The sequence below is a fragment of the Chrysemys picta genome, chromosome 2 (assembly GCF_011386835.1).
Source record: "Chrysemys picta bellii isolate R12L10 chromosome 2, ASM1138683v2, whole genome shotgun sequence".
NCBI classification, from domain to species: Eukaryota; Metazoa; Chordata; order Testudines; family Emydidae; genus Chrysemys; species Chrysemys picta.
This window is the reverse complement of record NC_088792.1, coordinates 2,154,284-2,172,448: the sequence shown is the minus strand read 5'-3', so window position 1 is coordinate 2,172,448 and position 18,165 is coordinate 2,154,284. Positions and strand designations below refer to the sequence as shown.

Sequence of the window (18,165 nt, the reverse complement as noted above, 5' to 3'; positions counted from 1 at the left end):
ATACAAACCTGTCGCCCATGCACCCAGCCCCACTTTAACTGTACTGGGCTAGCTTTAGAAATGCTCCCTGATTCCCCGGCTGTACTCCCTGTGCAGTCACCCTCCCCCTGCCTCTCTTTCAACCCGGCCAGGGGCCAGGGAATCAGCTGGGAGCACATCTGGGGGCTAGATTGGTTTGGTGGCAGTGTGGAGTGGGGCCCGGAGAGAGGAGGTCGGCTCGGAACACTTTGAAGGCGGGAGGAGAGTACTTTAAGTACTTTACGAAGGATTAGAAGAGCAGCGCGAGGGTTGAGTCTGGTTGGCAGGGAGAAAGTGGGATCAGGGGCTGGGGGGGCAGGCTACGGTTAGGGGCGTGGGTGAGGCACAGAGCAGGGAACAGCTGGCTTCAGTATCTAAGGAGAAGTATCTCCGCTGCCCCCGCCCTCCCCAAGCGCTCAGACTCTGTGCTGAGAATTCAACTCTTCGAATCATTCGGAGAAACACTGAACTTCAAACCAGCTCAACCTTCAGCATTTCCAACCCCTGCTCTCTGTTCCTCTGTTGCCTAATCCACCTGCCCTCCCAGCCAGTGACCCGATGCCACGGGGCCCCTGCCTGCCTGGGAAAGGTTCCGCTCCGCCACACGGCTGCTCTCTCGGGGTGGAACATCTGTCAGGTTTCCGATAAAACGTAGCGACCAGAATGGACATACAAACTGATCCAGCCGTGGGGGCTGGGAGAGCCAGCGCCAGGGACGGACACAGCCCGGTTCCCCAGCTTGTAGGGAGCAAGATGGACTCAGTGGGACCTGCCCACGCTTTGCTCTGAGCTCCGTTCTCGTCACAGGGCGGGGGTGGGGAAAGCCTGCGGAGCCCCCTGTGGGCAGCGCCCCTAGAGCCAGAACCCCTGCAGCTCTCAGAGCTCGGGGCGCCCGTTGGGAAGAGGGACGGAGGGACGGCCTCGGGTCTGGGAGTTCGGTTCCTTTCTCTGCCATTCGCTCGCTGGGCTGCAGGGATAGTGACCGTGACGTGACCCCGCCCCCCCTCACTCAGTATGCGCTGCCCCGGTGCCCTGCGCTGGGCGATGCCCCTGGATTGCAAAGGGCTGTGAGGAGGAGCCAGCCCGGGGGGGTCCCAGCACCAGGCCGGGAGCAACGGGACGCAGAAGCTGAACCTCTGTGAGTCTCTTCCCATCCTACCTCCTGAGCGTCCCCTCCCCCACCCCAAACACACCCCTGTCCCTGGTCACATGGGGGCTGGGTGTGGGGCGAGCTGGCAGGGCGGTGGGTCTCTGCATTGCGGTGACCCGCAGGGCGTGCAGAGCTTCCCCCGGACACAGCCGGGAAGAGGAGCCAAGAAAGGATGTGCTCTGGCTCCAGGGACCTGCGGCTGCAGCACCGATGGGCTCGTTCAATCCGGCCCTAGAGGCGAGATGGGTTTAGTGACCAGCCACAGGACAGAGCTTCCAGACCACCAGGAACTGGGCATCCCGTTCCCCTGGCTCGCCCTCCCTCCTGCCCCACCCCACGGCCGGGCTGTGCCAACTTTGCCTGCCTCTCTCCAGCAGCTCCCGACAACAAATCGATGACCGAGATTGCAATGGGCAGGGTGCTGGCCGGGGCAGAGGGAGGAGTAGGGCAGCTTCTGGGGAATTAGTTAATGGAAGACTAAGATCAACAGAGGGGAGTTCTTGGGGTGGGGGAGAGGGGCAGACGGCTCCCTGGGATCCATTCGCCACCCGCACAGATGAAGGGGCTGCTAGTTCTGGGCTTGGGCTTGGTGGCCCTGGCTGCGGCTAGTGAATTGACGCTGCAGGAGAGGGTGGTGGACTTGGTGCTGGAGGATTTTCACAAGAAATTGGTGCGATGGGTGTACAAGAAACAGGCCGTGGAAGACGTCACTGAAACAGTGAGTGCGTGAGAGCCGGCGACGCGTTGCTGTGCGCTGAGCTGCTGAGTCCCTCCCCAGAGGTGGCTGCTTCGCAGTGATGGGGGAAGCGATTCCTGTCTACCCAGCCTGTGGGACGAAAGGAACGTGGGACTCTCATGGCTGAGAGCCCCTCTGGGTGGGTTTGCGGTGGGAGTACACAGTGCCCATGGGTGAGGACGGAGGAGGTCTGCAGAGACTGGCTGGGGGCAGGGAAGGGGAGCTGTGGGGAGGACTGGGTTTGGGTACAGGGAGGGGGGTGGATGGCGGTGGGCAGGGGCCTGGGGATGAACTGGAGCTCTGCAGAGCTTGGTGCAGACACAGCCATGCTCAACACTCCCAGTGGCCCATGCGTCGTGCATCGCCTGGGGGGACAAGGCCGGCTAGGGGAGAGGGCAGGGCGGCCAGGGCTCTGCGCAACCAGAATGGGGAAAGCAGGACGGAGCCTGGCCCCGCGGAGCTGCTCACGGCCCCGCAGGCAGCGCGAGGCGGGCATCGGTCGGGAGAGCTGGTTCCAGCTAACGGGGCTCAGCGTCCTGGCCCGGGGGAGCTAGGCTGGGCTGCGGGCACCTGGCCAGCCTTGTCAGAGGCGAATGGGCATTGCCCTGCAGAGCTCAGCTACACATGAACTGTGCCCGGCCCCCCAGAGGGGGCAGCCAGCGGCAAGCACAGGGTGCGGGGCACTGCCGGGGGTCTAGGAGTGGTGACGTCCCAGTAGCCCCGCCCCTTTGCTCCCCAGGCTCGCCCCGCCCCTCCCCCTCCTGAGGGGGGACCCCAAGCCCACCCGCTCCCCTGGGGTCCAGTCCAGGGCTGCGCATTGGCAGCTGCTGGTGCTGCTCACAATCCCTCGCTGCCCCTCCCTGGGCTGTCACCCGCTCTCCCGGGCGCTCCAGGGCCTGCTGGACCTTCCTCCCACGCTGCGGCCGAGCTCGGGCTGGCTGCCCACAGTGCCCGGCCTCTCCGGTGGCAGCTTTTCCTCCCGGCTGTGCCCCTCGGCCCCCCCGGAGACGTAACCCACCAGCCGTTGGCCCCTTCCCGGCTGCTGCGGCGTGGGGCGAACCCCCCACACTCCAGCACAGGCCGCGGGGCGCTCAGGGGCTTCTCCCAGGCTCCTCTGCGGACACCGCTGCTCATGGGCGCGGGCGCGTTGGACGTCCTGTCAGACTTGGGGGCCGGGAGCGGCACGAGGCAGAGGGAGTCTCTACCAGCCCCTCCGTCGCCTGGGGTGACACTGCCCCTCACAGGGTCGCGCCATGGCGGGTGAGTGAGGCTGTATCCCAGAGGCGGCTGGTTGGTGCAGGCCGCGTGCCCAGGCCCCTGGCTCTGTGCTGGGCTGGAGTCTCCAGCGCACCCGAGCACTGGCTAGTCACATGAGCAATGCACAGTCCCCTTAGCACGCAGGGCGTTTCCTCAGGGCCCTGCGCGTCCCGGGGAGCCTCCACCCCCCTCGGCAGAGGGAGCCCGGGGCTCTCGCAGGAGCTGCCAGCGGCGCTTTGCTGACCCTGGTGTGACGATCTGGGACTGTTCTTAATGTGGTCTGAGTCCTGAGTGGGGAGTATTGACCTGGGAAGGTTGCAGGGGCTGTCTGCATGGGGGATGGGAGACTGGCCTTGAGGGAAGATACCTGAGCATGTAACATGAGACCCCAGGAGGGGTCTGGGGCCAGGTAACACCTTTGCCCGGGAAATGGACAAAGGCTGGGGGAGGAGCCGGGGGAAGGTGAAGTAAGAGCGCTGGAGGGAGTTTCAGTTTGGAGCTGGCTGGGGAAATGGAGAGGAGCCCAGATGGGCTCTGGTTCCCCAACAGGGCTCTGGTCTCCCTTCCCCCCTCCCTCCAGATGGACCTAACTGAGGGGGTCCCTGTTGTCAGTGCCTGCAAGACCTGTCTTGGACTGTATTCCTGTCGTCTAAATAAACCTTCTGCTTTACTGGCTGGCTGAGAGTCATGGTGAATCGCAGGGAGCCGGGGGTGCAGGGCCGTATCTCCCCCACACTCCGTGACACCTGGTTTCTCTTTGGTTCCAGGAGTATCCGGCGGGGCCCTTTGTGCGGCTGCGGGTCAGGATCCAGCAGACCCAGTGCCGGAACCAGCCGGGGAGCAGACAGGACTGCGCCTTCAACCGCAGAGGGGTGAGCGAGGGGCCAGCCGCCTCCGACCTCTGTCTGTCCGTGGGGCTGGGTCACTGCTCTGGAGGGTCATTTCCTCCCCCTCCACCGGGGAGCGGGGTTGCGGTGACGCTCTCCCCGACCCGGGAATGAGGTGGGGGGCAGCCCCCAGCTCCGCCGGGCCCCAGGGAGGAGTGCAGAGCGAGGGAGCGTGCGAGCGGCAGGGAGGGGCTGAGCGCTGGCACGCGGCTGAGTGTGCGCGGAGCAGGGGAGCTCAGCTGCATGGTGGGGGCTGGAGGCGGCTGCCCGCGGGGCAAGGTGCTGGGCTCCGGTCCCTGCTCTGCCAGGGACTCCCCAGGGACAAGTCACCATGTGGCTCTGGCTGTGCGAGGGACACAGACTGGGGAGCGCAGCACCTACAAGGATTGGGGCAGGGGTGCGGGGGGGGGGGTGCACCGACCTGCGGGTGCGAGGGGGAACATCCCCCGCGGTGAGGGAGGGGCACAGACGGCCCTGGGGACACGTGCAGCAGGGGGAGCTGGCGGGGCAGAGCTGCTGCATGTTCTCGGCAGCCCCCGGGCGCTGCCCACGGGGCTGGAGGCTTCACTTGGTCCCTCTCTCCTCAGAGGAAGCAGATCTGCCTGGCTTGTGTCAAGTTTGACTCCCGCAGCGGGGGAAAGGTGCTGGGTAGCTACACGCACTGCAGGATGGAGAAGCAGCAGCCTGAGAAGGTGAGTGCGCCCGCGGGCAGGGATCGGGCGCAGAGCCGCTCTCCTGGGAGCAGGTGCTGGGAAAATCCGACATGTCGGCAAGGGGCCTGGGAGCTGTGCTGGGTGAGGCCAGGCGCAGCTGGGCCATTCCACCCCCCAGGTCCCACTCCCAGGTGCAGCATGGGTCTGCGCACAGGGGATGGACAGACACCTGTGCTCCTGGTAGATGCCAGGACATGCACATGCTCACGACATACACACAGACAGGCACATGCATGCAGCACGTGAGCACCGAGGCTCAGCGGTTCCATGCTCTGTGCAGACTGATGGTGCCAACAGCGCTGGGCCCAGCCCATGCCCCCGGGGTGCTGCTTGGGGCTGGATCCGCACCAGCTCCCTGGCCGGAACCGTGGCCACCCTGTGACCTGACGCCTCTGCCCCTGCAGGAGATGGAGATGAGACAGGAGGAGGAGTGCAGGACTGTGCAGGAGATGGGCGAAGTGCGCCACCGTATCGGCATGTATGGCTTCTCCAAAGAGCTGCCGTCCTAGCCACCTCCACATCCACAGCATGGTAGGACGGGCACCTCAGGCAAGGCCCTGGGACCAGGTGGGGGCTGGGCTGCTCATGGTTCCCTTCGGGGGCTCTGGGCTGGGCAGCAGATATCTCCCCCCTCCGGCCGAGCCCCCCTGCAGAGCGCTCTGTGCCCGCTCCCCTTGGGACTGATGCCCTTTGACCCACTGCTCTCCCCAGGGGCTGATCCCACAGCCCAGCAGAGGGCGCCAAGTTGCACCATAGCGGGAGGGGGCGTGTCCAGCGCCCCCAAGGGGGACCAAGGGCAGGCACCAATGGGGCAGGGGTTTCCGGGGTCCGGCCTCGGCTGCAGAGACTCGGGCTCACCCAAGGCAGCGGTGAGCAAGTGTTCCGGTCTGGGCGCTGCTCGCTGGCTGTGGAGCAGTGAGTTTGCTGGGCTCGAGTGAGTCCTTGGGGGTGGGTCCAGGTCACAACCAAGCCCCCCCCCCCCCCCCCCCCCCCCGTCGCCCGCTGGCTGGCAGCCCCAGCAGAGGCCAAGGAGCAAATGGGCCCCGGAGCAGCGCAGGCTGGAACATCACGGTCTGTGACAGACGGACGGGTGTGCCCTCGGAGCTGAGCTCAGAGCACCCCCATGGGGGCCGGAGTGCCAGCCGGCGGGCATGCCTGCGGGCCCCTGGGTGCGGAAGGGGTGCCCTCGCTCCTGCCCCAGGCAGCCGCTCCCCAGGGCCACAGCTTGGCTCTCTGCGAACGTGAACCACTCGGCTGCTCTGACGCGGGGCGGACGCCTCCTCCAATCTTAGAAACGAACCCAGCCTGGAGAGCAGTGGGGTGGGGATCCCCCAGAGCCCCCAGCCGCAATGCTAACCCCATGGCGTCTTCTCTTCCCCTGGCCAGGGCGGGGGCATCTCTGGCGCCCCCCACCCGTGGAAGGACGCTGCTATCGGCGCTGCCCAGCGGAGACCCGGCTACCACCCCTGCCCGTCAGACACTGCGCCCGCTCCAGCACCAGGCCGGGCAGAGCTGCCTGGCCAACGGATCCTGCTGCTCCTTCCCCCCACCCCCGCCTCGCTCAGCTCCATCGCCCGGCTGTTCATCCCCAATAAAGCCAGAGCCCCACTTCGGAAGGGCTGTGCTGTTATTCAGAGGGGCTGCCCAGTGGGCCCCCCAGGGTATTTCTCGGGTCAGGGGGATATGCTGGGCCTGCTCCCGCTGCCCCGGATTGCCCCCATGGGTCGTCTGCTCCAGCGCATCGTCTCCTGCCTGCCGTGGCCGGGCAGCCCGGGAGTCTGTCACCCGCTCCCCCACCCGGCTGGGTCCCCGGGCTCTGCCCCGCCTCGCTCGGGGGTGGAGCATTTAGCTGGGTGTGGTGCCCCCGGGGTGTGGAAATCACCCCCTGAAGCACCCTCGCGAGTTTTACGATCCAGCCGCCAGGAAGCAGGAGGGTGCTGGGGCGAAGGACCAGGCCAGGCAGGCAGCACGTCATTGAACTGCTTGTAGGCCTCCTCCATGATGGAGCTGCGCCGAGCTGGCCTCCGCTCCCAGTAGCCCTCCTCCACCCAGGGCAGGGCCGCGCCCGGCGGCTCCGGGCTGCCCGCCCCGCCGCTGCCGCCCCGCTCCAGGGAGCTGTCCAGGTCCCTGCAGAGCTGGTAGAGCTCGCTGCCGCGCCCGGAGACCCGCTCGCCGTCGACGGCCTTGAGGCCGGGGAGCAGGTCCCCCAGGGCGCTGCGGTAGGCCCCGGAGGCGCAGACGGGGTTGCTGAGGCGGGCCCGGGCGTCGTGCAGACGCAGGCTCTCCAGCCGGCGCAGCCCCGCCAGGCACTGCAGCTGCTGCAAGTTGCCCAGCAGGTTGCCGGCCACGTTGAGGCTCTGCAGGCTCTCGCAGGCGCCGAGCGGCTCCAGGCTGCAGACGCGGTTGGCCGAGAGGTTGAGGACAGCCAGGGACTTGAGGGCAGCCAGGGGGCCCAGGTGGGAGATGGCGTTGCCGGAGAGGTCCAGCCACTCCAGGCTGGCGCACTCGCCCAGGCAGCCCAGCTCCGAGATGCCCAGGCCCCGCAGCTTCAGGGATGGACTCCAGGGCGAACTCGCCCGTCTTGGCCTTCAGCAGCTGGGCGGTGACCCTGACGTTCTCGCCCTCGTCCCCCTTCTCCGCCCAGGGCTCCATCGCGGCCGGGCCGCCGCCCTACGGCTCAGGCAGGGCCCGAGCGGCCCACAGCCACTCAGCCACGGCGCGGAGAACCTCTGCACACCCCGAGCTGGGCCAGGTCCGGGAAAGCGCTTTGCCCCTTCCAGGCGCCTCTGCCCCAGGGGGCCCCCTGGAGCCCGCTGCCCGTGCGGCCACGCTGGGTCACGCCGGCAACGCGCCAGCCCCTGGAAGGGAAGAGAGACGGGATCAGGACCCTGCCCAAGCCCAGCCGCCTCCTTCCCGCCAGCAGCCCCCTCCGCCAGCAGGGCCGGAGCCCCCTTGAACCCCGCCCCTGCACCCAGCTGGGCGCTCCGGGCGGCTCTGTGGCCTGCTGGCCCCTGGTGCTGAAGCTGCCGTCTGTGGTACTAACGCCCCCACACGCACCCCATGGGTCAGGGGTCTCCCTGGCTTCTTCTGTGTCCCCTTCCAGCCCACGCCATGGCCGGAGCCCCGGCTGCTTTGATTGCCAGGCGCTGGGACTCCATTCCTGCCCCCTATTGATCTCGGTGTTTAGTACAGTCACCGACAGGTCACGGCTCCCTGCATTTTTGTTTATTGCCCCTGAGTTTTACTAAAACTAACCGTGACAAAATTTTACCCTTAGGAATGGGGCATCAGCAATCTGCCCTGGATCTGTGCACACACACACTGCACATGCCGATATACAGATACACACCGTGCACACACACACACACTCATACACAGACACACACCATGCACACACACACACACTCATACACAGACACACACCATGCACACACACACACACTCATAAACAGATACATGCCGTGCACACACACACGTACAGATACACACCATACACACACACACACACACACACACACACAGATCTCCACACACAGATACACCCTGTGCACACTCACACCGATACGCCCAAGCACTCACATACACATCATGCACACACCCAGATACACGCCGTGCACACACACACACTCATACACAGATACATGCCGTGCACACATACTCATACACAGACACACACAGACACACATCTGCACACACAGATACACCCGTGCACACTCACACCGATATGCACCATGCACACTCACATACACATCATGCACACACCCAGATACACACCGTGCACACACAGATACACACGTCTGCACACACACACAGATCTGAACAGATACACCCTGTGCAAGCTCACACACACAGATCTGCACACACACATATACCCACTGTGAACACACACACACAGTGCACACAAAGATTTGCACACACAGAGATACACACTTCACACACAGCTCTGCACACGCACCCAGATACACACATTGCACATGCATGCATACACACCGGTCACACTCAGATCTGCACATGCACACACATACACGCTGCTGTCAAAGTCAGACTCAGGACTCACAATTTGTCAGACCACTCTGTTTATTAGCAAAAGGCTCAAACCACCTTATTTATACAGATAAAAGGGTGTGAAATTAACAAGATTACAAAGGGAGCAGAACTGATAAATTTACCTGGGGCTAGACACACATATTTTATTTCCTTATTAACTCTCACCAATCTCCTGTTAATGTCCCACCATCAGCTTAAGTGGACCCATTGTTCAATACCTTAACGTTCCTCTTCCTGACAACTTTATCTTAACATTCCTCATTCCTGCTTACAGGAACATACAACATTTCTTTAATTCATTCTACTTCTACAATAGAATTCATTCTACTTTCACGCTGCACAGTCACACAGACGTGTCCTGGGTCTGCTCACACATGCTGCACACTTGCAACATGCATGCACCATACATGTTCACACACACACTGTGATGCTCATAGAAACACAGACAGGTAGGTCTGGAAAGAGATGGGCAACTAGCCAGCCCCCTGCACTGAGGCAGCACACAGGCAAGCCTAGACCCTGACAGGGGTTTGTCCAACCTGTTCTTAAAACACCTCCAGTGATAGAATCTTTCCCCTGATCTCTCACCTCCATCCCCCTGGTTGCAGATTAAGCCCATTGCTTCTAGTCCGACCTCCAGTGGAGAACTGGTCACTGTCCTCTTTATAGCGACTGAGACCAAACGGCCCACGGTCAGGAGCCACACCGAGCGCAGCAGGGCCCATAGGGGAGCTGTACCGTCCCCCTTCAGCCATCTCTGCCCCACAAGGGCCCAGTGGCCGCACCGCGCCGTGCACCCGGCCTGGCGTACCCCGGAGACGGGTGGGTGCCCCGCTGCCTGTATCTCGGAGACGGTCTCTAAGCTGGCGGGGTCCCCTCCTCCCCACTGCTGCTGCCCGCGCTGTCGTTCTCCGAGCAGATGAGGGGCAGCGGGGGGTGTCACAGAGTGTGGGGGAGTCAGGGCCCTGCACCCCCCTTCCTGCGATTCACCGTGATTCTCAGCCTGACGGTGAAATGGAAGGTTTATTGGACAGTAGGACAGCAGTCTACAACAGAGTTTGTAGGTACAACCAGGATCCCTCAGTCGAGTCCTTCTGGGGGAGGGGGGCAGGGAGCTTAGACCCCAGAGACTTGGGGTTCCCTGCATTCCACCACCCAGCAACAAACTGAAACTAAAAAACTCCTCCAGCCGCTCTCTTCCCCTCCCCCCAGCTCCTCCTCTCCGTTATCCAGTCTCCTGGCCAGAAGGTGTCAATTCTCCCAACCCCCCCCTTCCCTCCGGCTCAGGTTACAGCTCAGGTATCTTCCTGCAAGGGCAGTCCCCCATCCCCAATGTAACTCCCCTGCTCCATCATATCTCTCCCCCCTTGGAGACTGAACTGAGCGGGGTCACTCTGACCAGTGACCTGGGGAAGTTCAGGGCCCCGTCTCCGGGACAATGCGTCCGCTATCAGGTTGTCACGTCCCTTCACATGGACCACGTCCATGTCATAATCCTGCAGGAGCAGGCTCCACCTCAGGAGCTTGGCGTTGGCTTCTTTCATCTGGTGCAGCCAGGTCAGGGGAGAGTGGTCAGTGTGCACGGTGAAGTGTCGCCCAAAGAGAGATGGCTCTAGTTTCTTGAGGGCCCACACCATGGCCAGGCATTCCTTCTTGATGGCCGTGTAGTTCTGCTCCTGGGGTAGCAACTTCTTGCTCAGGTACACGATGGGGTGTCTCTCCCCCTTTTCATCCTCCTGCATTAACACCGCCCCCAGTCCCGTGTCTGAGGCGTCGGTGAACACCAAAAAGGGCTTGTCAAAGTCTGGGTTTGCCAGAACTGGGCCACTGACCAGAGCCTCCTTCAGCGCCCGGAGAGCCTCCTGGCACTCCTCGGTCCAGACCACCTTGTCTGGCTTCCCCTTCTTGCACAGCTCAGTGATGGGGGCGGCTATGGAGCTAAAGTGGGGCACGAACCTTCAATAGTACCCCGCCATCCCAATAAAGGCTTGGACCTGTTTTTTGGTTTGGGGAGCTGTGATGTTATGAGCAATATAATATCTCATTGAAAGATGACAGAGCCAGAAAGAGTTAATTAACTCAAACTAACCTGACCCAGGGGTGAACCTAAAGGACTGGTTAGGAAGATATGTAAATGAATAGAGCTATGAAATGCAAGTCTATATTGTTAGAAATCTCAAGGAGAGATGTTTGCTCAGGTCTTGTGATGTAAGCAAACAAGTCTTGTCTATTGCTATAACTTTAATTCAAAGATCAAAAAGGAATATTAACATTTATGATCATACTTGAGTGAAATAGTATTATTGTCTCTATGTCTCTTTGAAGTTTGTGGTAACCTGTATCTGAACTGTTTAATGGATAAATTACCCTGTGCTAATTGCCAGGATGTTTGGCAGAAGGAGAGTTAAGCCTATTGTTTTCTCAGGCCAAAAGGCTGCTGGAAATGTATAAGAACCCTGGGACACGATCCTGCTTCATCTCAGATCTGCTTTGGGTTTCAAGATGGGGAAACCATAAGCCACAAGGATTGAGATCCCCAGTCACTGACTAGAGTCACCCTGAATATGGACATTGGACTATAACCTCTGGACTATTTCTAAAAGGACTTTTGGCAACTACAAGCTCATCTCTGCTATGTATCTAAACTTCAAGAATTGAATTCAAGTCTGTCAGTACATTGATCTTTTAACCAACACTCTCTCTCTTTTCTTTTTAATAAATTTTAGCTTAGTTAATAAGAATTGGTTATAAGCTACTGTGACGGGGCAAGGCCAGATGGCTACAGTAAAGTAGTGAGGAACAGGTATGTTAGCCCCAGGCTAAACAAATCCCTGGTACCATGGTAACCAAATGGCAGTTGCTCCAGGTTAATCAAGACACCTGGGGCCAATTAAGATCCTTCTAGAAGGCAGTGGAGACAGCTAGATTGACTGGAACACCTGAAGCCAATCAAGGACTGGCTTGAACTAGTTAAAAGCCTCCCAGTTAGTCAGTGTGGGGTGGGTGGCAGGAGCTATAGGAGGGAGCTGTGCTGTTGGAGGAATGAAGTAGTACTAAGCCGTACCAGGTGCAAGGAAGGAGGCCCTGAGGTAATTGTGAAGAAGATACTAAGTGGGGGCTGTTGTGGGGAAGTGGCCCAGGGAATTGTACACATCCTATTTCGAAAAAGTCAGCTTCCATAGCTGCTAATTTTAGGGTCCCTGGGCTGGAGCCCGGAGTAGAGGGCGGGCCCAGGTTCCCCCCCTGAATTAATCACTGAGACTGGGAGACAACAGAGACTGTGCGAGGGAGGGCTGCTTCTCCTCACCTCCCTGGTTGGTTTATGATGAAAATGGCTCAGTAGACTGTGACCCTTGCCTCTAGAGAGAGAAGGGCTATGTGGAGGGGCACAGTGAGCCTCTGAGGTTAGCAAAATCCATCAGGAAACGCAGGACCCACAGAGTCAAGGACAGAGCTTTGTCACAGCTTATATTTTGGGTCAGATCTAAGTTATAATTGGACCTGGGTGTGTGGCTGATCCTTTGGGATTGGAAGAACCTTTTCTTCTATATGAAGAGATAAGATTTTCCGTAATCATCATCATATCTGACGTGTGTGTCTGGATGGAGGCCTGAGGCCGGGCACTTTAAGGGAACTGCGTTGTTTGGACTCTGAGTAACCAGTGAGGTAATACAGAAGTTGTTTTGTGCTGGTTTGGTAAATCTAAGTATTGGAATATCCAACAGCTTCTGGGGGTTGTCTGCCCCGTTTTGTTTGCAGTTCACCCTGATTGAGTGACCTCAGCTGGCTCCCATGGGCAGCACCATCAGAGGAGCGGGCCAGTCTCTGATCACCTCCACTTTGGCTGGTTCTGGCTTTAGGCAGCCGCTCCCCACCCGGTGACCTAGGTAGGATATTTCAGCCATCCCCACCTTGCACTTCTCAGCCTTTACGGTCAGCCCAGCCTCCCGGAGTCTGTTTAGCACTTGTCTAACCTGGGACACATGGTCCTCCCAGGTCTGGCTAAAGACACAGATGTCATCAATATACGCCACAGCAAAACTCTCCATTCCCCTCAGTAGCTGATCCACCAGGCGCTGGAAGGTGGCCGGCGCTCCCTTGAGGCCGAAGGGCAGGGTCAGGAACTCATAGAGCCCCAGAGGGGTGATAAAGGCCGATTTCAGCCTGGCATCTGCATCCAGCGGCACCTGCCAGTAGCCCTTTGTAAGATCCATGGTGGTAAGGTACTGAGCACCTCCCAGCTTGTCTAGGAGCTCGTCAGGCCTGGGCATGGGGTAGGCATCGAATACAATGATGGCTTTAAGCTTCCGATAGTCCACACAGAACCGGATCGACCCGTCCTTTTTGGGGACCAGCACCACCGGCGAGGCCCAAGGGCTGGAAGATGGCTGGATCACCCCCAAAGCCAGCATGTCCCTGACCTCTCTTTCCAGGTCCTCGGCAATTTTCCCTGTGACTCAGAAGGGGGGGCATTTTATAGGTGGGTGCGATCCTGTCTGCACCCGTGGACAGTCAGATTAGTGCATCCAGGCTGGTTGGAAAACAGCTGTCGGTACAGATGCAAGACCCCTCTGATCTCAGATTGCTGGGCCAGGGTCAGCTGATCAGAGAGGGGAATTGTTTCCAGGGGGGAGCCAGTTCCTGTCTCGGGAAATAGATCTACTAAAGGGTCATCTCCCTGCTCCTCCCACTGGCCACACACGGCCACCACAACATCCCCCCTGTCATAATATGGCTTCATCATATTCACATGGTACACCCAGCGGTGGTGTGCCCGATTTGACAGCTCCACCTTTACCTCATTTAGTTGCTCGACAACCGTAAAAGGGCCTTCCCAGGCGGCCTGTAGTTTGTTTTTTCTCACGGGGATAAGAACCATCACCTGATCCCCGGTGGCGTAGGCGTGGGCCTGCGTCGTGCAGTCGTACCAGACCTTCTGCTTCCTCTGGGCTCTGGCCAGATTCTCCCTGGCCAGGCCCATGAGTTCAGCAAGTCTTTCCCAGAAGGCCACGACATACTCCACCACCAACTCTCTCTTGGGAGTGGCCTTCCCCTCCCATTCATCTCTCATCAGGTCTAGGGGCCCCCTTACCCGCCTTCCATATAACAGTTCGAAAGGCGAAAATCCAGTAGACTCCTGGGGTACCTCCCTGTACGCGAACAGCAGGTGAGGTAAGTGCTTGTCCCAGTCCTGCGGGTGCTGGTTCATAAAGGTTTTCAGCATCATCTTTAGCATCCCATTGAACCTCTACACCAGCCCGTCGGATTGGGGGTGATACGCTGAGGCCCAGTTGTGCCGGACCCCGCATTTCTCCTACAAGCACCGGAGTAGGGCTGACATGAAGTTGGACCCTTGGTCTGTCAAGACTTCCTTGGGGAACCCCACTTGGCTGAAAATGGTCAGCAGTGCATCTGCCACATTGTCTGTTTCAATGGAAGACAAGGACACTGCCTCAGGGTAAAAAGCAACAGAGAGTCCTGTGGCACCATTAAGACTAACAGATGTATTGGAGCATGAGCTTTCGTGGGTGAATGCCCACTTCGTCAGATGCATGTAATGGAAATTTCTAGGGGCAGGTATAAATATGCAGGCAAGAATCAGTCTGGAGATACCGAGGTTAGTTCAATCAGGGAGGGTGAGGTCCTCTGCTAGCAGTTGAAGTGTGAACACCAAGGAAGGGGAAACTGCTTCTGTAGTTGGATAGCCATTCACAGTCTTTGTTTAATCCTGATCTGATGGTGTCAAATTTGCAAATGAACTGGAGCTCACCAGTTTCTCTTTGGAGTCTGGTCCTGAAGTTTTTTTGCAGTAAGATGGCTACCTTTACATCTGCTATTGTGTGGCCAGGGAGGTTGAAGTGTTCTCCTACAGGTTTTTGTATATTGCCATTCCTGATATCTGACTTGTGTCCATTTATCCTTTTACGTAGGGACTGTCCAGTTTGGCCAATGTGGAGTTCACTGGCCATCACCTACAGTCCTCAGCTTAAACCTCTCCAACGCATCATCAGTGATCCACAACCCATCCTGGACAATGATCCCTCTCTTTCACAGACTTTGGGAGGCAGGCCAGTCCTCGCCCACAGACAACCCGCCAACCTTAAAGCATATTCTCACCAGCAACCACACACTGCACCATAACAACTCTAACTCAGGAACCAACCCATGCAACAAACCTCGATGCCAACTCTGCCCACATATCTACACCAACAACACCATCACAGGACCTAACCAGATCAGCTACAACATCACCGGTTCATTCACCTGCACGTCTACAAATGTTATATATGCCATCATGTGCCAGCAATGCCCCTCTGCTATGTACATTGGCCAAACTGGACATTCACTTCTTGGCCCCCCATTTCAGGTGTACCATCGCCACAGGCACCTTGAATGGGGTCCCGTCCTCCCCCGTCAGGGTCAGGTAGGTGTCGGGCACCACCCGATCTGGGGCCACCACCTCGGGCCAGGCCAGCGTCACCTCTGAGCCCATATCCCAGTTTCCACTGACCTTCCTCCCATCCACCTCCAGGGGAACAAGGCACTCTCTCCGGAGGGACAGCCCCGCGCCCACCCTGTAAACCAAAAACCCTGAGTCTGGAGCATCCAACCCCCTAGAGGAGCTGGCCTGGGGTATTCCTCCCTTCTTAGCAAGTGGTACGCTGCCAGCCCCCCTTGTCTGGGAATGCTGCCCCTCGTCCGGCTGGGTCTTTACGCAGTCAAACCTCTGTGGGTTGGGTCTGCTCAGTCCGTCCCTGAGCCTGAGGCACTGGGCCTGTATGTGACCTCTTTGGCCACAGTGATAGCAGCCCATGTCCCATGGGTCCCCTCGAGCGGGTCGGATGGACCTGACGCCAGGTGTTCCCCTTTGGTGGGGGTTCTCCATATTTCCCCACTGGGAGATCCCATGATGACTCTCTCTCTGCATTGTGGAGGGCCTGTTCCTTTGGGACTTCTCCCTGTTATCCCCTGCCCGACTGTTCACAAACTCGTCGGCCAGCTGGCCTGCATGCTGCGGGTTCTCTGGCTTCTGGTCCATCAACCATCGCCACAGGTCGGATGGGCACTGCTCATACACGTGCTCCAGTACGAATAGGTCAAGCAGGTCTTCTTTAGTTTGGGCCCCAGCTGTCCACTTGCGGGCATACCCCTGCGCCCGGTTGGCCAGTTGTAGGTATTGTGACCTCACGGGTTTTACGCTGACTCCGGAACCTTTTCCGGTACATCTCAGGGGTCAGCCCAAACTCGCGGAGCAGGGCCTTTTTGAACAGTTCATAGTCCCCTGTCTCCACCCGTTTCATTTGACTGTACACCTCCACGGCTTTGGAGTCCAGTAAGGGGGTGAGAAACTGGAGCCTGTCTGCAGGGTCAAACCTGTGCAGCTCACAGGCATTCTCAAAGGCCGTCAGGAAGGTATCCATGTCCTCCCCCTCCTTACGCTGGGCCAGGAAGCACTTATCAAAGGTCTTTGCAGTCTTGGGTCCCCCCTCACTCACTGCAGCTGGGGCCCCACTGCTCCTCAGCCAGGCCAGCTCCAGCTCGTGCTGACGCTGTTTCTCCTTCTCCTCCAGATCATGCTGACGCTGCTTTTCCCGTTTTTCCCGCTCCTGCTTCAGTTCTTGCTGCCTTAACTTGAGCTCTTTCAGTCTCATCTCCCATTCATATTCCAGCCGCCTCAGCTCCAGGGACAGGGAACGCCGCCGGGACGATCCCCTGCTGGCCACTGGGGTCGGGGTGTCCTCGGTATTCGCTGGGCTTCCCCCAACCCCTCCCCTAGGTATAGGTAGGCAGCGTCTCGGGATGTCCTCGGCAGCAGTCTGCTCCCCCCCCAGCCATGTCAGGCCCCGGGGCCCACGCTGCATCCACCGGGCGGCTTCCCTCAGGGACAGGGCTCGGTTCATCCAAGCGATCCCTCTCCTCCAGCTGGGCAATGAGCTGTTCTTTGGTGGACCTCCTACTGCTCAGCCCCCTCTGCCTGCACAGCTCCACCAGGTCGCTCTTAAGGCGTTTAGCATACATCCTCCTGCTGGCCACTCGCCGGGCTGTGCTCTCCGCTTCCCACCGTTCCAGGGAGACCCCTAGTATGCCAGCCCTTCTTCAGATCACCACCTCTCTCCCAGGGTCGAGCTGCAGACTCCTCCGCCCCGGGACCACTTGTTGCAATCCCCAGGGGGACCCTGTTACTGCAAAAGTCCTTCTCGCTGCTCCCACACTCCCAGGGGTTAATCGCCCCCTGGAACCATCTCTCTCTGACTCTTCAGCACACCTAATCCCCGTCAATCCCCCTTTGTTTCACTGCTCCCCAAAGTGCCGTCCATGGGGTGCAGTAGATCCCACCGCTGCCACCAGTTATCACGGAGTGTGTGGTAGTCAGGGCCCTACACCCCTCTTACTGGGATTCACCATGACTCTAAGCCAGCCAGTAAAATGGAAGGTTTATTGGACAATAGGAACACAGTCTACAACAGAGCTTGTAGGTACAACCAGGACCCCTCAGTCAAGTCCTTCGGGGGGGGGGGGGGCAGGGAGCTTAGACTCCAGAGACTTGGGGTTCCCTGTGTTCCACCACCCAGCACTAAACTGAAACTAAAAAACTCCTCCAGCCGCTCTCTTCCCCTCCTCCCAGCTCCTCCTCTCCTTTGTCGAGTCTCCCGGACAGAAGGTGTAACTTCTCCCACCCCCCTCCTGGCTCAGGTTACAGCTCAGGTATCTTCCTGCAAGGGAAGTCCCCCATCCCCAATGTAACTCCCCTGCTCCGTCACAGGGGGTAGTCGGGGAAGTTCCCCAGGTTGGCTCTCAGAAAGATGAGGTGCTCCACACCCAACCCCCGCCTCTCTTTCAACCCGGCCAGGGGCCAGGGAATCAGCTGGGAGCACGGCTGGGGGAGCTGGGGGCTAGATTGGCTTGGTGGCAGTGGGGAATGGGGCCCGGAGAGAGGAGGTCGGCTCGGAACACTTTGAAGGCGGGAGGAGAGTACTTTAAGTACTTTACGAAGGATTAGAAGAGCAGCGCGAGGGTTGAGTCTGGTTGGCAGGGAGAAAGTGGGATCAGGGGCTGTGGGGGGCAGGCTACGGTTAGGGGCGTGGGTGAGGCACAGAGCAGGGAACAGCTGGCTTCAGTATCTAAGGAGAAGTATCTCCGCTGCCCCCGCCCTCCCCAAGCGCTCAGACTGTGCTGAGAATTCAGCTCTTCGAGCCATTCGGAGAAACACTGAACTTCAAACCAGCTCAACCTTCAGCATTTCCAACCCCTGCTCTCTGTTCCTCTGTTGCCTAATCCACCTGCCCTCCCAGCCAGTGACCCGATGCCACGGGGCCCCTGCCTGCCTGGGAAAGGTTCCGCTCCGCCACACGGCTG

The 18,165-nt window shown here is 59.4% G+C and overlaps 1 protein-coding gene and 1 pseudogene across 3 annotated transcripts; one reads left to right on the top strand and one right to left on the bottom strand.

Annotated features, from left to right (window-relative positions):
• Nucleotides 1-1,618: 1,618 nt before the first annotated feature.
• On the top strand, nucleotides 1,619-6,377 carry LOC112060737 (retinoic acid receptor responder protein 2-like). Of its 3 annotated transcripts, none has more exons than XM_065586662.1 (5): nucleotides 1,619-1,886; nucleotides 3,929-4,033; nucleotides 4,636-4,740; nucleotides 5,166-5,292; nucleotides 6,148-6,377. In XM_065586662.1, the coding sequence occupies exons 1-4, from the start codon at nucleotides 1,725-1,727 to the stop codon at nucleotides 5,268-5,270; spliced, it is 477 nt and encodes a 158-aa protein (XP_065442734.1). In that variant the 5' UTR covers nucleotides 1,619-1,724; the 3' UTR covers nucleotides 5,271-5,292; nucleotides 6,148-6,377. The 3 variants fall into 3 exon arrangements, 2 of the variants coding, with proteins under 2 accessions (XP_065442734.1, XP_065442735.1); XR_010599064.1 differs by having other exon boundaries at nucleotides 1,664-1,886; nucleotides 5,166-5,328; XM_065586663.1 differs by having other exon boundaries at nucleotides 1,664-1,886; nucleotides 5,166-5,310.
• A 165-nt stretch (nucleotides 6,378-6,542) lies between these two features.
• On the bottom strand, nucleotides 6,543-9,752 carry LOC135981063 (leucine-rich repeat-containing protein 61-like; annotated as a pseudogene).
• Between the last annotated feature and the right edge of the window lie 8,413 nt (nucleotides 9,753-18,165).